An 18,135-nucleotide genomic window follows, 5' to 3' on the forward strand; every position below is an offset into this window, starting at 1 on the left:
AAAAATCTCTGGGGCAATAAGAAGAATCTATCAATCTATTAAGAAGAACATGGATGGTTTGAAAATTCTTAAGACAGAAGTACAAACAGTTATCAACCAAATGAAAAACAATAAAGCTACAGGACCATATGAGATTGCAGTAGAACAAATATGTGCCCTACGTGTACAAAACCTGTACTGAAAATATACCTTTCCCTCTCAGATCTTCCTAATGGGCAAACCTGTCTCTCTCAACAAAAGTAAAGCAGCCATACTTGCATAAAATTTAAAACTCAGGGGTTTAAACTATAACTTAAATAATAACTTTTAAATACTTAACTCTTTGCACGCTTTTTGTTAGGATCAATTTCAATATTGGATATCACATTTATCATGCTAAATAATAAAGTGCTTTCTGGTTGAGTTATGAGTAGCTATTATTTTAGTTTACATTCAATTAATTCTGTTGCGTGAGTTCTAATTTCAACAAGAAACCCTTCAATTTATCAATGTTCTGTAGCTCATATGTTTAACAAATTAAATGTATCAATTACAGAAAAGGTATTCATGCAGAATTAAATTAGACTGTGTTAAATTAATTGACTTATGCTTTTTGATAACTAAATCTTTCTAATTGCTTAAGAACTATGTTAATACAGGTTGTTACAAACTTTGTACATTAATAATGCTAATCAAGACTTCAAGAATTGGGGGTTGCAGGTGGAGAGAGGCCTTTATTTTCTTTGATGCTGAGGAATTTTAAAAGAGCATTTTTTTTTCTGCTTACAGCATCATGGGAGCTATAAGTCTTTCCAGGATTCCTCTACTGGTAATTTCTCAACAACCAACATGTTGGATTTGGCATTAAAAATTTCCATCCAGAGCGCTAGACAGGTACACTCAGTTGCTGCACACAGGAGTCAGAGGAAGGAGGGGGAGGTCAAGGAACCAAACCAGGGCTGTCAGATCAGCTGATTTTTTCATTTTGCAAATTCAAAATTTTTTGTTCAAGTATCTCAAACCAATAATGAAATTTACTCTGTGATGGAGATGAGAGCAGAGATTTCAGCAGCCATGACTGAGGGTGACAAGATAAAAGAATAGCCTGGGGAGGACAGAGAAAGTCTGATTATTCAGGGAGAAGGGGATCTAAACAAAAGGAATGAGAAACAAAGCCTTGATCTGCTGCGGATAGGGAAATAGGACTTAAGTAGTAGGAAAATTGGGTAAAAGGCATAAGAAAAAAAGAATTTGGTAGAAACTTAATATACATATTAGGAGATTTGAAAATCTACAGTTGGTCTTGGCCCAGACTGGGAAAAAGAAACAAATTGGTACTAGGAACAAAAGGACAGAAAAGCATAGGACCAAAAGGTACTTCCTGGATCATCAGGTCTAATTATTTTATATAACTATGCAAGCAACTGTGTTATACAATCCCATTCATAAAGGTATTGAGTTCCTTCATAAACCTACTTCGTGTTCTTCCTCCCATTAACCTAGTCCTAACTCTGGTGCTAGCTGCCTTAATGACTTTGGACAAGTCATTTAGAACCAGATCTACATTGGTCATGACTCTCTGATTTAGTTAGTCTATAAGGTGCCAATCTACCCTGCCTTCTACCTGACTTCAAACTAACATGGCTAACTACCTTTCTCTGCATACAGATATTTAGCCAGCCAAATACCCAAATAGCTGGCTTAATTTATTGTTCTGGCCCTAAAAATCTGTCATTTAGAAATTATTAAGCAATTATAAAGTGGCAAAAGGTGTCACACAACCCTGTGGTTAACTAGCAATACCATGCAATTCCAAACTTATACTTTTGAATATTATGCCAAATAGATGTGAATCAATCAACTGCCTACTAGTTTTTGGCCTCATATAATATTTAGCAAGCCTTTAATTAAAGCAGCTATAAGCATTAACACTACTGTGAGCCAGGTAAATGCATTACCTCATTATACACACACTGAGACATCAGTGGCCAGATTCAGTTTGCTCACTGCTGCTGGGCGGGTAGGGGGTGCCTTGCCATGGAGGCACTGGGGTCATGGCAGCAGCACTGAGCTTCCCCACATGGTCCTGCTCTGCCTTGCCATGCTAGGTATTGCCTGCTGGGCCACTGAGGCCCCCAGGGGGAGGGTAGCAGGGCAGACAGCCCCAAGCCTGCAGTGGGCAGCCTGCATCTACCCCCTCACTCCCACAGGCTCTGTTCTGGCTTTGCCACCTGTGGGGGAGGAGGAACTGGGTTCTGCACTCCACTCTGCTGCAGCAGCCACTACCTTCCACGCGTGGCTGCTGGGGCTCAGGTACTGCTGCAGGGGGCAGGGCGCTACGGACCTGGGTCTCTGACCCCATAGCCCTGGCAGCAGGGGGTCCCCTCTGGCATGGCTGGGGGAGGATGGGGGGGCTTTGGGTGAGAAGCGAGGGGCACTGGCAGGGCCAGAAGGCTATGGGTCAGGAGTGAGGGGCGCCACAAGGCCCCAGGGGGTTGTGTGTGGCAAGTGAGGGACACCAGCAGTGCCAAAGGGGCTGTGTGTGGGGAGTGAGGGGCACCAACAGGGCCAAGGGGGCTGTGGGTCAGGAATGAGGGGGACCGGAAGGTCCCAGGGGACTAGGGCTGGTGAGTGAGGGGCACCGGCAGGGCCAGGGGGCTGTGGATAGGGAGTGAGGAGCATCAACAGGGCTGGGGAGGCTGTGGGTAGGGAGTGAAGGTTAATGACATGGGCAGGGCACCGGCATATCAGGGCTGCTCAGTGCCATAAAGCAGCAGGGGGGACAGCCACAACTGTACTCGTGTCCTGGTAGGTGAAGGGGACAGAGGAAACTCTTATTTTCCATGATAAAAAAACCCAAAATCAAATGCCAAAATTTATAGGTATTTAGAATGTATTTTATTATAGTGATTGAGGCACTGGTAGGCTTCCAAACTGCTTTAAAATTGTAAGTATATCAATAAAACATTGTGTTCAACTGATACCTATAGATATAGTGGCGTTTCATTTTAATCATGGAAAAAGGTGGATTTTTGGAAGGTTTCAATCTGAGAACCTGCGATTTTTAAACAAAGAAAACCAGGATCCCTGATTATTAAAAACCTCTCTGTTGAACACCAACTTTTCAAAGCACATCAACATGTCTGCCATTGATGAGGTCTGAATTCAGAACCTGGAGTCCCCTGACCCATGCAAATTAGCCAACATCTACTTACCAGTTCTCTTGGACCATATGGCTCACAGAAAGTGACTGCATTGCCATGCATAATTATACCGCACTGCTCTCCAACCTCACAGTTACTACATTCAGACCTGCAGGAAAACCAGAACATAGGCAAACTGAATATTATAAGTTCATCAATTCAAGACTGTGTGATGCTACTAAACTGTTAAAATAAGAATTAAAATCTGACACACAGACGCACAGGACTCTAGTTACTATAAATTGAATTTAAAAGACAAACTTATAACCAGCTGATATGATAGTATATTTGTATATGATAGCTGTCAATAGAAGGGACAAACACTTTTTTCAGTGAAATACTGTATTTCTCGAATATAAGACAACCCTGAATATAACACAACCCCCACCCGCCGCCCGCCCAATAATTCAACTCTACCTATGAAAAAGGTATACATTTATTATTATTTTTCAGATATACATTCTAATTATTGGAGGTTTGCCTTTAATTTGTCCCCCTTCCACAGCCATGGCAGGGAAAATAAATCTGGGGGTTAGGTAACTCCCTTGCCTTCTTCCCCCTCCCCTAACTTCTTCCCTCTGCAGCCCCTTCCCCTGCTGCTTATTATCAAAACCTGCTCTCCCTGAGTACATGGAAGTCAGGGGCAAATTTGAAAACAAGGACCTTGAAATAAATGTCTGTAGTAACTTGCATGTAGTACTCATAGATTTACTTCCCAGTACCCATAGATTTACTTACTCAGAATTGATGCATTTTACCTTTTTGAAATTGCTGCAAGATTTAGCATAGGTACTCCATAAACACACTTTTAAGCAGTAGTTTTCCACCTACTTATATATAGTACAAACTATCCATGATATTAGTCCAAAAACAAAAGACTTGCAATTTACCACATAGTTCACTGGGCTCAGCCCCAGCAGAGTCAACAGCATTTAAAAACAGGGTGACTCTACAACTAAGCACTGTTCAGTATGCATGTGTACTCAAGATATCCCCCAGAAAGGATCCATGTGCTAATTAATTCCCCACTCAGGACTGGATCTTGGTGTTCTTGTCATGAGTCCTGGGATCCTTCAAAAATTTATATGCAGATGAGGCACAGGGCAACCTGGTCCAGCTCCACCTTATGGAGGGTTGAACCACAATAATCATTTGCAACCGGCTGAGTGTAGGGGGAGAGGAAGGGCGGACGGGACAGAGGGATTCTGGGTGAATTGTTTGGGGATCCGTTTGGTGAGGTTTGCTAGATGTTTAAGGCTGGTGAAGAAACAGGAATCATTAGAAATGGGGAAAAAAGGCACAGTTCACCTGTAGGAATGAAGAGGAAATCAAAATATATTCTATGAAGTGGCTCACTCTGACTTGAAAAAGAGTCGGTGCTGAGGAAGGTTCCCATCAACATGTCTGCCCAATATAGGCAATGTGTTTTATAATCATGCTCAGTATTGGCTGCATTTAATCAACTTCATCGTTGGTTTCCATTAGCAACTACTGCTTTTGGCAGCAGTTTAATGATATATAATGTATTTAATGAGGTTTCCTTGTATGCAAATGTAATACAGGAGGCTTTTTCCCCATGCTGGTTGGGAGGGAAACCTCATCTTGTACTTGATTAAATATGATATTTACTTCCCACTCTGTCCTGTCCTCAACGATGACTCTCCAAATCTCATTTATTTCAACAGATTAAATTGCCTTCACTTAAAGTTTTCAACACAATGAGCTGTGAGAAACCTAGTGAAACTCCTACATAATTTAATGTACCCTGAAGCTATAAACCTTTGAAAAATCTTTACCACATATTTAATAAGCTATATATAAAACCAACATCAATGCAATCAATAATTCATTTCCATTACAGAACAAAACACAAGGAAACTTTAAAGTTGGGTGGTCACCATCACTCAAGTGGACTAAGTATGAGTGATAAAGAATGACATGGCTACTTTAGATCCCTGGTACACCCTTGTATTGCAAAACTCCTTGACAAAAAACGGATATATAGTCTTCACATCAGGGACAAACAGCCACAGCATATTCCCCAGCCAGCCAGTTTAATTTCAATCTCATTTTTGTCCTTTCTCAGAGTGGGGACCAGGCATTTTTCACTTCCCATCTAGGCCAGTGGTCTTATAAGCGTAAGAAATATTATCCATATCTGGAAAGAAAGATGTAGTGCTGCATATCATCTTCTGAATGATATTACTGCAAAGCACAACACCTCACAATCTCCTTTACAGCCTCCTTTACACATTAACTAGGTGAGGTGACAGAATTGTTCCCTCAGACATGCTGCAGAAGAAGCATCATTCAGGAGATGGCCAAGTCCCTGACAACATCCCCTAGGATCTATTTGACAGAAATGAATAAACACTTGAGAAAGGGGAAGTCATTTTGAAGTGGGAGCCAAACCTTTTTGGCAGGTATGCCACACATTCACCCTGCATCCTTGACTGTCACTCTCATCCCTTTCCTCTAGCTGATCTGCTGCTCAGCTTTCTTCTCCCTGCCCTACCAGCCACTGTGCTGCCTGTCCAACCCTAATCTGAACAATAGCTATATAGTATATAGTAAGAATGAAAACTGAATCCCTCTGGGCTTTCTGGGATTATCTGCTCAGAGGGGAGACTCATCCCAAAAGAGGTAACGAATGGGTTCTTCAGGGTCACTGTCTTCAGGGTTCTGATGAAAAAAGGAAGTTTTAAAGGTCAGGCTGAGGGTCCAGAGGTGCATGATTGATACACATTCCTTTGTAGATGGCCCGCTGTGCCCAGCTTCCTTCTTGGAAAGCTCTGTCCATTTAACAGGCAGTGTGGCCTAGCTCAATAATCAATATGCAGTAAGCTTGCACCCGCCTACCTTGTTATTCCATGAACAATTTCTGCTAATGAAATCTCCAAAATGAATTTCACTATCTTGAATAAGCACAGAGGTGGGCAATTATTTTGGTTGGAGGGCTGCTTAATGAGTTTTGGTGAGCTGTTGAGGGCCACAATAGTAGCCCCGCCCCTTGACAAGTGCCCCACACCCTGGTCACCATCTTGGGACCGGAAGTCCCGCCCCCTAGCCCCTGACCTTTGCTACTGGAAGTCCTTTGCCTTGGCCCTGAAAGTACTCCTTTTGGGTTGGGGGTTGCCATCTTGGAACCAGAAAGAAACCAAATCATACGCTAAAAATCAAACACCTACTATAACATATTTTCATTTAATTTCAAAAAATATTTTTGCACTGATTTATGTCTGTTTGTGTAGCACATATAGAGGTGATTGCACAATAGCTTAAAAATAAAGTCTTACTCATATATTGTGCGTGGGATGTATGTATGGTGGGGCGTATGTGGGGTTTATGAGAGGGTGTGGCTGTGTGTATGGGGTGTAGGATATATCGACGGCGTATGTATATGTCAGAGGGTTGGGGGGGTGTAGGCAGAGTGCGGGTGTATGTGAGGATTGTGGGGTGTAAGGGAGGGTGAAGGAATGTGGGGACCCCCCACATACCCTGCCCCGTGCACAGCCCCTGCTGTCAACAGCGGCAGCAGGGGGTGAGCCACAGTGCGTTTGTGGCCCGCGTAGGCACTGTTGCCTGGCAGCATGCAGTTCTGGCTGGTTCCAGGAGCTGCACATGACAGCAAGGAGCAGAGTCAAGCTAGCCTGCCTCTATAGCACAGGGCTCATATGCAGTTTCCGGCACTTGCGCACCGCCAGGGGGAAGCCCTGTATGCAGGATGATGCCGGCTGCCTTCCCCACTCCCTGCCACCATGTATAGCTGCTGGGACTCCACTGGAAATGGCAGGGAACCCTGTCCCTGCTTCATAGCAGCTGCACATGTGGCAGGGAATGCAGCTGGCTCCATTGTGCAGGGCTTCCCCCTGGTGGCTCATGAACGCCAGATGCTGCACATGAGTCATGGGGAGCCTCCTGCAATAGAAGTGGACCCGCTTGAGTCCACTCCATGCCACCACGTGCAGCTCCTATAATTAGCTGGAGCTACACGCCACCGAGCAGCATTGCCTGTGTGGGCCACGAGCACCCCTGAAGGCCTGCCACCTGCTGCTGATGTTGCTGGTGGAGGCTGCACACCATGTGGGGACTGGGTGGGGAGGTCCCCACATGTCCCAACCTCCTTCACACCCCACACACCCACACCCTGCCCACCCAAGCTTCATGCTCCTGCCACCCTGCTAGGTCTGGGCCCTTGGCTTTGTGCTCCTGCCTGCCTCAGCCCCATGCTCTGTGCTCCCTCCCAGCTGCAGCTTCCACCCCGCAGCTGCTGCTTCCCTACCTGCTGCCTGGAGCAAGCGCTGCAGCAGGGAGACAAGAACGAACTGTTGGAGGCTGAGGAAGCTTAGCAAGTCCCCTGGCAGCTGCAGCAGTGGCAGCATCGGCCCTGCCTGGAAGCTGTGTATGCCTGCCAGGGCCCTCCCACGCAGGAAGGTGGCAGCTAAGTGTGTGGGCTTAGTGGGGTACAATTAATCTGTGGGCACCCATAAGCTGGATGAAATCACTTGGTGGGATGGATCCAGCCCACAGGCCATGTTTTGCCCACCCCTGAGTTAGAAGAAGCCAGGGAGTAAAACTAACATTAAAGAAGAAATTCATTATTCAGCTGTTAAATGTCATTTTTTTGAAAATCAAAATATTGAGAATCTGTTCCTGGTATTTCTAGGCAACAGCTTTGGTCATAATAAATAATATGACAAAAAGGAAGATCAGCTTCCTAAAGTCACACGTATTTATATACTTTCTATGAGCATATTGAAACATGCTGCCTTTTAGTTGCTTATAACATTTGTCTCATTTCATCAGGGACTGTAACAGGGGTAGGCAATTATTTGGGCTGGAGGGCCACTGAACAGGTTTTGGTGAGCTGTTGAGGGCTACACACACACACACACACACACACACACACACACACACACACACACAATCCCCACAGTTCTCCCTGCACCCCCTCTCCTGCCTTGAATCCCCAGCATGTGGCTGTGTCAGGCAGAAGCCATGCCAGGTGCCCCAGCAGCACCCATGGGCCCTGAAATGGGTACAGAAACACAGTGTGGCATTGGCCTGGCTTAGCTGCATGCCAGGGACTCAGGCAGGGAAGGGGGTGCAGGGAGAATGGGACCTGGAGCCGTGGGTTATCTGGGCCTTACCAGGCTGGTACCATGACCCCCTTCTCTCTGGCATGCAGCTAGGCTGGGCCAGGCCAGTGCTATGCTGTGTGCCACTTCAGGCCATGTGGGCACAGCTGTAGTGGCTAGCATGGCTCCTGCCCAACCTGGCTACACTCCAGGTATTCAGGGTCAGGCTGGAGCCACCCCAGCTGCTCCAGCTGCACTGAAGTGGCATAGCCCAAAGTGATGCATGGGAACACAGTGTGGCACTGTGTTAGCAGTACCTGCATTACTATCAGACATCAGCTTGGCTCAGCAGGGTCCAGATAACTTGCAGCTCCTGGCCCTCTTCCCCCTGAGTCCCCCTCCCCTGCCAGCAGGAAGAGCCGTACATAAGCTTTACTCTCTCTGGGGGCTGGGCTGTCCAGTCTGCAAATGGCCACAGAGTTGAAGCTGCAAACAGACAGTCTTGCTGGGCAGAAGCCTGGCCATGAGTTCAGCGCCCCCTGCCTTGGAGCGTACACTGGGGGTCGAGGGTGAGGCACGGTGGGGTGAGCTGGAGAGGGAAAAGGCTACCTGGCCAGTGGAGCCAGAGCTGCTGCTACTGCTGTAGCTGGCTATGACACAGGGAAGGGAGAAGGGCAAGAGGCACTGAAAGCCAAGGCAGCTGCAGGCTGGATACAATTCTCCTTTGGAGGAGCAGCCATGGGCTGAATACAAACATTTGGCGGGCTAGATTCAACCCACGAGCCATATGTTACCCACCCCTGGACTATAATCTTACTCCTAATATTTCATATTCTTGTTAGCAATAAACTGTTGCTTGCTTACATTACAGAATTAAAATAATCCCAAACATCTGAAACAAACTGATTTAGGTGTAGCCCAGCTAACTACTTACACATTCTCTGACATATTAATCCAGGGCAGTCAGGGGCGAATGCTCAGTTGGTCACACCAGGATAAGCCCTAGCTGCCCTGGGTCACATGCTGTATGGATGCCCCCTTCTGTACTGCTCAGGGGCTCCCCTCATAGCCCAAGGCCCTCTGCTCTCTGGGCTGTGTCATGTTGTACCACCCTGTCCCCTGGGGCAAGGGTAAGCAGCAAAATCCAGGGGATGCGGGGTGAAGGCAGAAGAGGGAAATCCAGACAGTCCACTTGCTGATGCAGCCAGAACAATGTGGGGAGCAGCGGCCATACCGTTTGTTTGTTGCTGATACCACTTGGAGGTTTGAAAACTAGCATTTCTGGAATTTTGATCACAATCACCATACCAACAGATTTGTGTAAATAGCAATTTTTTTCAGGGGCGGATCTGGGGGGTGGGGCGCAGTGGTTCAGCTGCATCCCTTGGTTGCCACTTTATGCAAAATTTAACATTGGCAATGGCAGCAGCGTTTCTATTTAGGCAGCTGTGAGGGAGTCACTTGACTTCTCTCATTTTAATCTACCCGATTCATTCTAATCTCTTCATGCTAGAGGTGTTAATGACCCTCACTCCTCCTGTCAGTTAGCTTCCCCTGGTAATGCAGCTCCTATTTCACAGTCCTGAAGATTGTTTTTCAATCTATCTTAAAACATTAACACAGGAGTAGAAATAACTTTCAGTAAAGCAATGGATGCACAGTCAAGATGCTCTATAACAGGGGCGGGCAATTATTTTGGCTGGAGGACTGCTTAATGAGTTTTGGTGAGCTGCTGAGGACCAAAAGGGTACCCCCTAGTCACCATCTTGGGACTGGAAGTCCCGCCCCTAACCTCTGACCTTTGCCACCAGAAGTCCCTTCCCTTGCCCTTGGAAGTACTCCTTTTGGGAAGAGGGTTTCCATCTTAGAATGGGGGAAAAACAAATTATACACTAAAAATCAAGCATCCATAGTAATATATTTTAATTTAATTTAAAAATATATTTTTGTTCTGATTTGTGTGTTTGTGCTGTATATATAGAAGTGATTGCACATTAGCTCAAAATTAAATCTTACTCTTCTATATTGTGTGGGGTGTGGAAGGGTGTAGGGGGGTTATGGGTGGGTGGGTATGGGTTTTGTGGGGAGCTGTGGATGTGGGTCAGTGGGTATGGGGGTTTTGTGGGATATGTGGGTGGGTGGGTATGGGGTTTGTGGGGGGATGAGGAGTGTGTGGAGGGGGAGGGTGGCTGGGTGTGTGTGTGTGGGTGCATGTGTATGGTGGGATGTGTGGGTAAGCTTCAAAGCTTACCCCACCCTGGGACATTGGGGAAAGCAGTAGTAGCAGCAGTAGTAGTAGTGGGTGAATGGGGAGGGAAGGGGATGTGCCTCTGAGCATGCAAGGGAAATGGGGATTCTTACCTGCTTTGGGGACTTTAAAAAAAAGTCTCCAGAGGCTCCCAGGGTATGAACCAATCCAAAAGCGGGGTGCAGCCATGCCAGTGTACCCCTTTGGATCTGCCTCTGACCTAGGGGGAGGCTGTACTCCCCTTTGCTAAATCTTAGATCTTCTCCTACTCCAGGGGTTATCATTCTGGCATTTAGCCTAAATTGGCATGTGGGTCTGAGGTCCTACTCACCCACCCCTAGTTACAACTGAAGTTTTTCACAAACCCCTACTGTAGCTTTTTCACAAAATCCCATTTCAGGGCTTGCTTTCTTTTCTTTTCTCTTTATTATTTGGTGGCATGAGTGCCAATGAAGACATGAGATGCTTGAGATTCACCACTAGTACAAAAGAAAGATGTCTCCAGTACTCATAGTCTATTTTTATAAAGATATCCCTACTTGTTTTAATTCTTCTCCAAATGTATGCTGTTTTCCTGGCTATTGTCTAACACTTCAAAGACTTTCTAAAACTTCTCAGAGCAGGACCACCTCAACAGACAGACATGAGCATAAGCTGCAAAAAGACTATCCATGGACATCCTATTGAGTTTTTAACAGGACAACAGCTCATGAAATTGTGGAACAGTGAAAAATTACCATTGTTAATCCAAGTATTCACTAGATTAACTTCTAAAATATTTTTAAATGCTTATTTATTCACATAATGCTCATTCTTAGTGCTAATGAACTGGTGATTTATGTGCATATAGTTTGGTTAATGTTATTCACCACACTTGGTCCCCAGGAGAACTCTCCAGAAATATCTGAAATAGGTTCTTTATTGTCTCTGACTTTCTACAGAATGGGTTAACTTTGTACAGAACATAATGCCCTACAGATTTATGAGTTTTAAGGTGTACTGAGTGATTGATGCTAGACTTTCAGATGTTTTCCCTAGATGTGGTGAATTATTGATTGGACTTGTTATTCTGGGTCTCTTTACAGTTGGCCATGGGTCAATTTAGTGCAGGACTGGCTTTCTAATACTAAAGTCCATTACAGAAATCAAAAATGACCTCATCTCTCCCACTTCCCAAGTTGCATCCTGTAGTTTGGGATTTTATCAAGGTCAAATTCAGTTCCATTTTCTAAAACAATACGAACATTTCATTTTATGAACATGTCAGTGCAGTCATTTAGCAAAGTATATAATAATATATCATTATTAATGCATAAGGCAAAATTTAGTCCTAACACGAGATAGCATAACTCTTGTTGACTTCTATTGGAATTGTGTCCAACTTACATCAGGGTTAAATGTAGTCCATAATATTATTTTGCAATACAGTGCAACAAAAGGCTACATGATAGAAATCCAGTGTCTTCTAGGTAGAAAGGCACAGGAACAATAATTAAAGAAAAAATTGTTCTGCCTCTCTCCATATATTATTCTGAGAAGGAAAGTGTCATGTCCTTGAATTTTGGTATATATAGAAAATAAGACGAAGAAATCAGTTTTGTGAGAATTTTGGAGGTTTTATATATTTTCTCCATTTGGTGTAACATGTATATCAAATGTGCCTTACTGTTCATCAAGCTGCTTTATTTTTTAGTTTCATTATTCCATTCCATTATAAATATAAGACACTTACAAACTCTTACTTCTTTGGAACAAATATTAGAGGAAGGACTGAGATTCAGGAGTTCTAATATTTCTAATATACAGATAGGGAAACTAAAACCCAAATTTCCTCAATTATTTTGAGTTATCTGGGTGTCAAATTTGAAATACATAAGGGGTGATTTTTAGGGGTGCTAAGCAACCATAATTTCAAATTAAGTTAATGACAGTGACATGAGCTTAATACTTAAAACAGCTGGTCCATGGTGTTTAAAGTTGAGTTCCTAAAATTAGTCCACCCAGAATGTTATTTTATTCTGTACTAATTTATATAGGTTATTATACTGCTTTTATTACTGTAATATTGGGGCACTTTCCAGTAGTACATTAAGTGATCTTACTAATTACCGGTTTGTCATTTATTGTTTATTCTCTCATGCCCTCCCCTAGAGAGAAAAGCATGCTCAGAGGAGTGCCATGTTTGGTAGAGTGTGTGTCATATTGTTTTTCATTTGGGTAGTGGAGAATAAGATGGGGAAGTTTGTGGTGGTCTTTTCCCCAGAATGTTTCACTCCATATTCCATAATTTTAGTTAAAAAAAATGTAGACAATTAGCAGAGTATTCTGAAAATCATGGTTTAGTTTCTGATGTTTCTAAGACTGAAATAACCTGCCTCACAATGGTGTTTTGAGAATTAATTAACATTACTGTATTTGCTCCAATCCAAGATGAGTTTTTTTCCCCATTTCACATGGGGAAAAAGTCTCATCTTGGATTCAAGTACGGCCAGGGCAGATGGCTGCTGTGGCTCTGGCCCCAACCTTGGGGAGACTGTGCAGTACAGAGGGAACAACCTGAGGAGACCATGTGGTGCAGGGTGGAGGAGTGCAGGGCAGATAGTGCAATGCAGCCTGAAAGGGAGCATGGGTGAGACCACACAGTGGCAGGGAAGCTGGAGCTGCGGCCACTTCTGCTACTTGGCTGAGGCCAGAACCACTGTGTGTTGTTCCCTGGGCCAGAGCGGGAGCCAGAGCAATTGCACCGGGTATGAGGCATTTTAAGGGGGAGGGATGGGAAGGGAGAGCTGACAGATGGCTGAGAACAGGGCAAGAGGCAACAGGGGCATGCATTGGGGGGCAAGTGGTGGGGAGGGCTGGCACTGGCAGAGGCAAAGGCCCTGGGGGACATATAGCAGAAGGCAAGCAGCAGAGGATGCAGGAGCTGGGTGAAGCAAGTGGCATGGGAGCAGGTGGCAAAGGGCAGGCTGCCTGCTCCCCCTGCCCATCCTGCTTTCCCTGATTCTTTCCTGGCAGCGCTGTTGGGGAGTATGAATTAAGATCATTCTCTAATAAGTAGATTCTATACTTGGAAAATTACAACAAAAAATCACTATCCACAGGTAGAATCTAATGTGGGGGGACTGTCTTAAATTCAAAGTAATCTTGGATTTGAGTAAATATGGTAGTATAACAAGTATTACCTAAAAGATACCAAATGCTATTAGCCTTCTTAGTTAAAGTCACTTGATTTTTAATAGGTTCAGATTATCAAACATTAATTGGGGGTCAGACGTGATGATCTGTTTAGGTCCCTTCCGACCCTAAGCACTATGAAACTATGAAGCACAAGAAAAGCCATCACCTAATTTTCCACTGCTGATCACATCCTGAAATGCTGATTATTTACATCTACATATGATTTAGACAAGGAAAAAATACCAGTACTATGACTCTAAGTTCTTCTGCAGACAATTTTTTAAACAGTGATTTCTACACCTTTCATGTTGAGCTCTTTTAACCACAGTAAGATGGGATGTTTTCTCCCTTGATTTTGCTCACATATGCTTCTGATATTGTTCTATAGGTTTATGACCACTTTTTTCATTTTCCATCTGCAAACTTTTGTATTTTCAGAGCTGAGCTCCTACTTTAACTATTACTAGTTATATGCATATTCTCTCTGAGTAGAGTAGCTTTGTCCAGGAATATCACATACAGAATGGTCAAGCACTGGTAAAGGCATAAACTAGAAGTCATAACAGGCACTTTCTCTAAGATTCTATGAATATAAAGTGGTTCAACTGCTCATTTACTTTTCTTGCATAATCTCATATCTGAAATAATGTGATGAGCTCTGGAGAGCTGGAAGACTCTTGTCCCTCTAATACATCTGTGTTCATTATCATTCATCTGCTTTAGGATTATTTTCTCATAAGAAGTGGAAGACTATGAGTAATCCTGATCCCAAACCTTCCTGTTCTCTTTGAAATTTACTGCTGCAGAGAGTTAATTGCTCAGTAGCTCGACAGAAATATATAGTGAGATAATTGATGTGTATTTCCCAAATCATCATTAGCATCTTACTTGTCTAGAAATAGAAACACTTCAGTTTGCCGTGCTTCTCCTTCTCTTGATACAAATAGTAATGCTAATTCCTTCTGTAATCTGTACCACAGAGAGCAATACTAAGTGTGCTACTCAGGTGGGTCTCTTTCCACTAAAGTTCTCATTTGCTTGCTCCAGGTCTCCATTTAAACATGAAAATGGCTTCAACTTTCTCTTCAGGTGTAGCACTGGATGTCATTATTGACATGTGTCATGTTTATCTAGATGTCTTTTCATCACAGCTGCATTACTCTCACCTACTCTCTACAGAATGCCACTGTTGTCCATTATTATTGTTCTTCATTGTGCTGAAGGGGAAACATCTGTTGTTACTTCATCATCATTTGTCATTTTGTTTCCCTCCAGAATACCCTAGTTTGCTGACATTATATTGCCTGCTGTCTTTGTAATCCTTAGACTGTAGACAATATAAACATCTAGAAAAGCCAACTCATTTTTAAAAGTAAATCTTTGTGAAGTTTCATTTTTGGGTTTAGTGCAATTTGGAAATCATTTAAGGACCTTTCTCTCCCTCCACAGAGCTTTCATCCACTTTTTGCCTCTGGAAATATTGCTATATATATGAACACTTCATTCCTCATAGACTATGAATAAGAAACTGAGGTGCTTTCTTATTGATTGATTTTATATGCTCTGCTTTTTCTTCATGTCATCTTTGAAGAGTATTTCTTTTGGAAGTGATTGCTGTTATGAGTGTTGATGGGGTTTGAAATGAAACACTGTGTCATGTTGTTAAGGAGAGCTCCTGGATTTTAGCCAATAGCAGCTTTTATTTAAATTCATTTTTTAAAATGTCCTGAATATGCCCAAGAGTCTACTAATCCTGAGCAGCCTACTGTTTGATGAAGCATTTGTACACTAGTGTAGATCATTGCCAGCAAGTGTTCTTAACTAATTTATGCATCTTAAATTTTTTCCTCTCTTCAGTTTTCTTCTGTTGACATATCATTGCTCTGAAGTTCACAGAAAATATTCTGTTGGATCTTGTCTCTTCTGGTGGCCTTTTGTAACTGTTTGGCACATTACGTTAATATTCACTTCATGGCATATTATTCTGTAATTTTACTAGGCTGAAGATGCTGCAGAGCAAAGAGGTTGGAAAAGCAGATGCTCAAGTTACCAAAGAACTTCTATGGTACTACTCATGTAATTGGCCCCCTTTCCTTCAGTCATTCAATGGTTTCTTCTCTTCCAATTTACAGACATCCTATGCTCCAAAAAACTTGCCATCATACATCACGCTAGCCTATTTGTCGGAGAATCAGGTTCTCTGCTCTAAAGAGTGCATGGAAACTGCTACAAAATGCACAAAAACAAATTAAGTTCTGACAAGCTGGACTTTTTTCTCATCACCCTCTTTCCTTCTCTCCTCCAGCTAACTCAGATTAACTTGGGGCTGGTCTAGACAACGTGGCCCTGGGACTAAGGATATTGAAGGCTTCAGCCATGAACACCTCATGCCTCCTGAGGCTGGAGGGGGGGTGGGGGACGGCAACCGCCCACAGGTGGCAGCGGATGGTGGCAGGGGTGGGGGCATGGCAGTGGGGAGCGGAGAGCTCCCGCAGGCAGCTGCGCTGATGTCAGCAGCGAGGGTGGGCTGAGCGGGGATTGCCTGCAGGCAGTGTCAGCGGTGGGGGGAGGTGGTGAGTGCCAACCAGAGGTTGGCAACCACCCGCAGACCCCGCTGGCAGTGTCAGTGGCAGCCAGCAGCGATCAGCGACTGCCCGCAGTGTCGGTGGCGGGGGGGTGGCGAGCGGCAACTGCATGCAGCGGTGGCCAGTCTCAGGGGGTACACCGCCAATCTTAGGTGGTGCACGTGCACCCACGTGCACCTTCTATGCATCGCCAATTACTTCAGTACAAGAGCTGCCAGCATTTTAGGGGGCCTTGTGTATAGGGTGCAGATTTCTACAGAGATCAGTGACCTTATGATTCAAAACAAACTCTTGTTTCAATAGAAGCACATCTGCTTCAAAAAGAGAGGGAGGGACATTCATAAAGTACTTGGCAACTGAGGTACAGATAAGGAGTATTATTATCTTTGTTTAAACCATCAGTCATAAATGAGTGTAAGTTGGAGGCCTTATATGAGAAATCTCTAAAAAGGCTAGTCTGTGGGTGTGTCTACACAAGGCACTTAACTGCAGTAGCTTAGTTTACTGCGAAGTAAGCATGTGTGTCTACATATGCACATGCTTACTATGCAGCAAACCTGCAAATGCAAGTAGCAAATTTACTTTTGATTAGTAATGGCACAGTAGCACTTGTGTAGATGACTGACTGGGAGCAAATCCTGAAGTCCTTGACTTTAGGAAAGCTGACTCTGACAAGCTCAGGAGGATTGTTGGTGAGGCCCTAAGAGACCACGACCCTAAGGGGAGGGGAGTTCAGGAAGAGTGGTTGCTCCTCAAGGGAATGATCCTCGATGCACAAGCTCAGGCTATTCCATCTCAGAGGAAAGGCAGAAAAAGGGCACAGCAGTCCCCTTGGCTCTCCAGGGAACTAGTGGACCTCCTGTGGCTAAAAAGAAAGGCCTACAAAGGATGGAGGATGGGATCCACCTCCAAGGAGGAATATTTCGCACTGGTCCAGTCCTGCAGGGAGTGAACCAGGAAAGCCAAGGTTGTGACGGAACTCCAGCTAGCTACAAATATCAAGGACAATAAAAAGTCCTTTTTCAGATATGTGGGAAGCTGGAGGAAAAGCAGGGGCAACATTGGACCCCTGCTAAACCAGATGGGACAGCTGACAACCAACACCCAAGAAAAAGCCAACCTATTAAATGGGTACATTGTGTCAGTCTTTCACCAGTCCCATGGGACACCCATGCCCATTACAGGACAGGGAGGCCTGGGTGAGGGAGATCCCCTGGCCTCCATCAATGCTGACCTCATGAAGGAACACCTTGAGAGGCTGGACACCTTCAAGTCAGCTGTTCCCAACAATCTACACCCCAGGGTACTCAGAGAGCTGGTTAGCGTCATAGCTCAGCCCCTGACATGGATCTTCAAGAACTCCTGGCGCTCTGGTGACGTGCCCGAAGACTGGAAGAAGGCCAATGTGGTGCCTATCTTCAAGAAAGGGAGGAAAGTGGATCCGGCAAACTACAGGCCCATCAGCCTAACCTCTATCCTGGGCAAGGTCTTGGAAAAGATTATCAAGGAATACATCCTTAACAGACTAGCTGACGGCAATATCCTGAGGGATACCCAGCATGGGTTTGTTGTGGGTAGATCTTGCTTGACCAATCTCATTTCCTTCTATGACCAGGTGACCTATCACCTGGACAAGGGAGAAGAGATTGATGTCATATATCTTGACTTCAAAAAAGCCTTTGATCTGGTGTCCCATGATCATCTCTTGGCAAAACTGGCCAACTGCGGCCTCGGGTCCACCATGATCTGCTGGCTGGGGAATTGGCTCCGTGGTCAGAGGGTGGTGGTTGATGGAAGTCAATCGTCATGGTGCCCTGTGACCAGTGGGGTCCCCCAAGGCTCTGTCCTTGGACCTGTATTATTCA

The 18,135-nt window shown here is 44.5% G+C and overlaps 1 protein-coding gene across 2 annotated transcripts in view; it reads right to left on the minus strand.

Moving 5' to 3' along the window:
- The window catches only part of RELN (reelin), a 557,181-nt gene that overhangs the window by 280,456 nt on the left and 258,590 nt on the right, over nt 1-18,135 (minus strand). For both annotated transcript variants that reach the window (XM_059725849.1, XM_059725848.1), the window contains exon 7: nt 3,195-3,291. In XM_059725849.1, the coding sequence (XP_059581832.1) occupies nt 3,195-3,291 (97 nt within the window). The remainder of the gene's footprint in view (nt 1-3,194; nt 3,292-18,135) is intronic.

This window comes from Alligator mississippiensis, chromosome 4 (genome assembly GCF_030867095.1).
Source record: "Alligator mississippiensis isolate rAllMis1 chromosome 4, rAllMis1, whole genome shotgun sequence".
Taxonomy (NCBI): domain Eukaryota; kingdom Metazoa; phylum Chordata; order Crocodylia; family Alligatoridae; genus Alligator; species Alligator mississippiensis.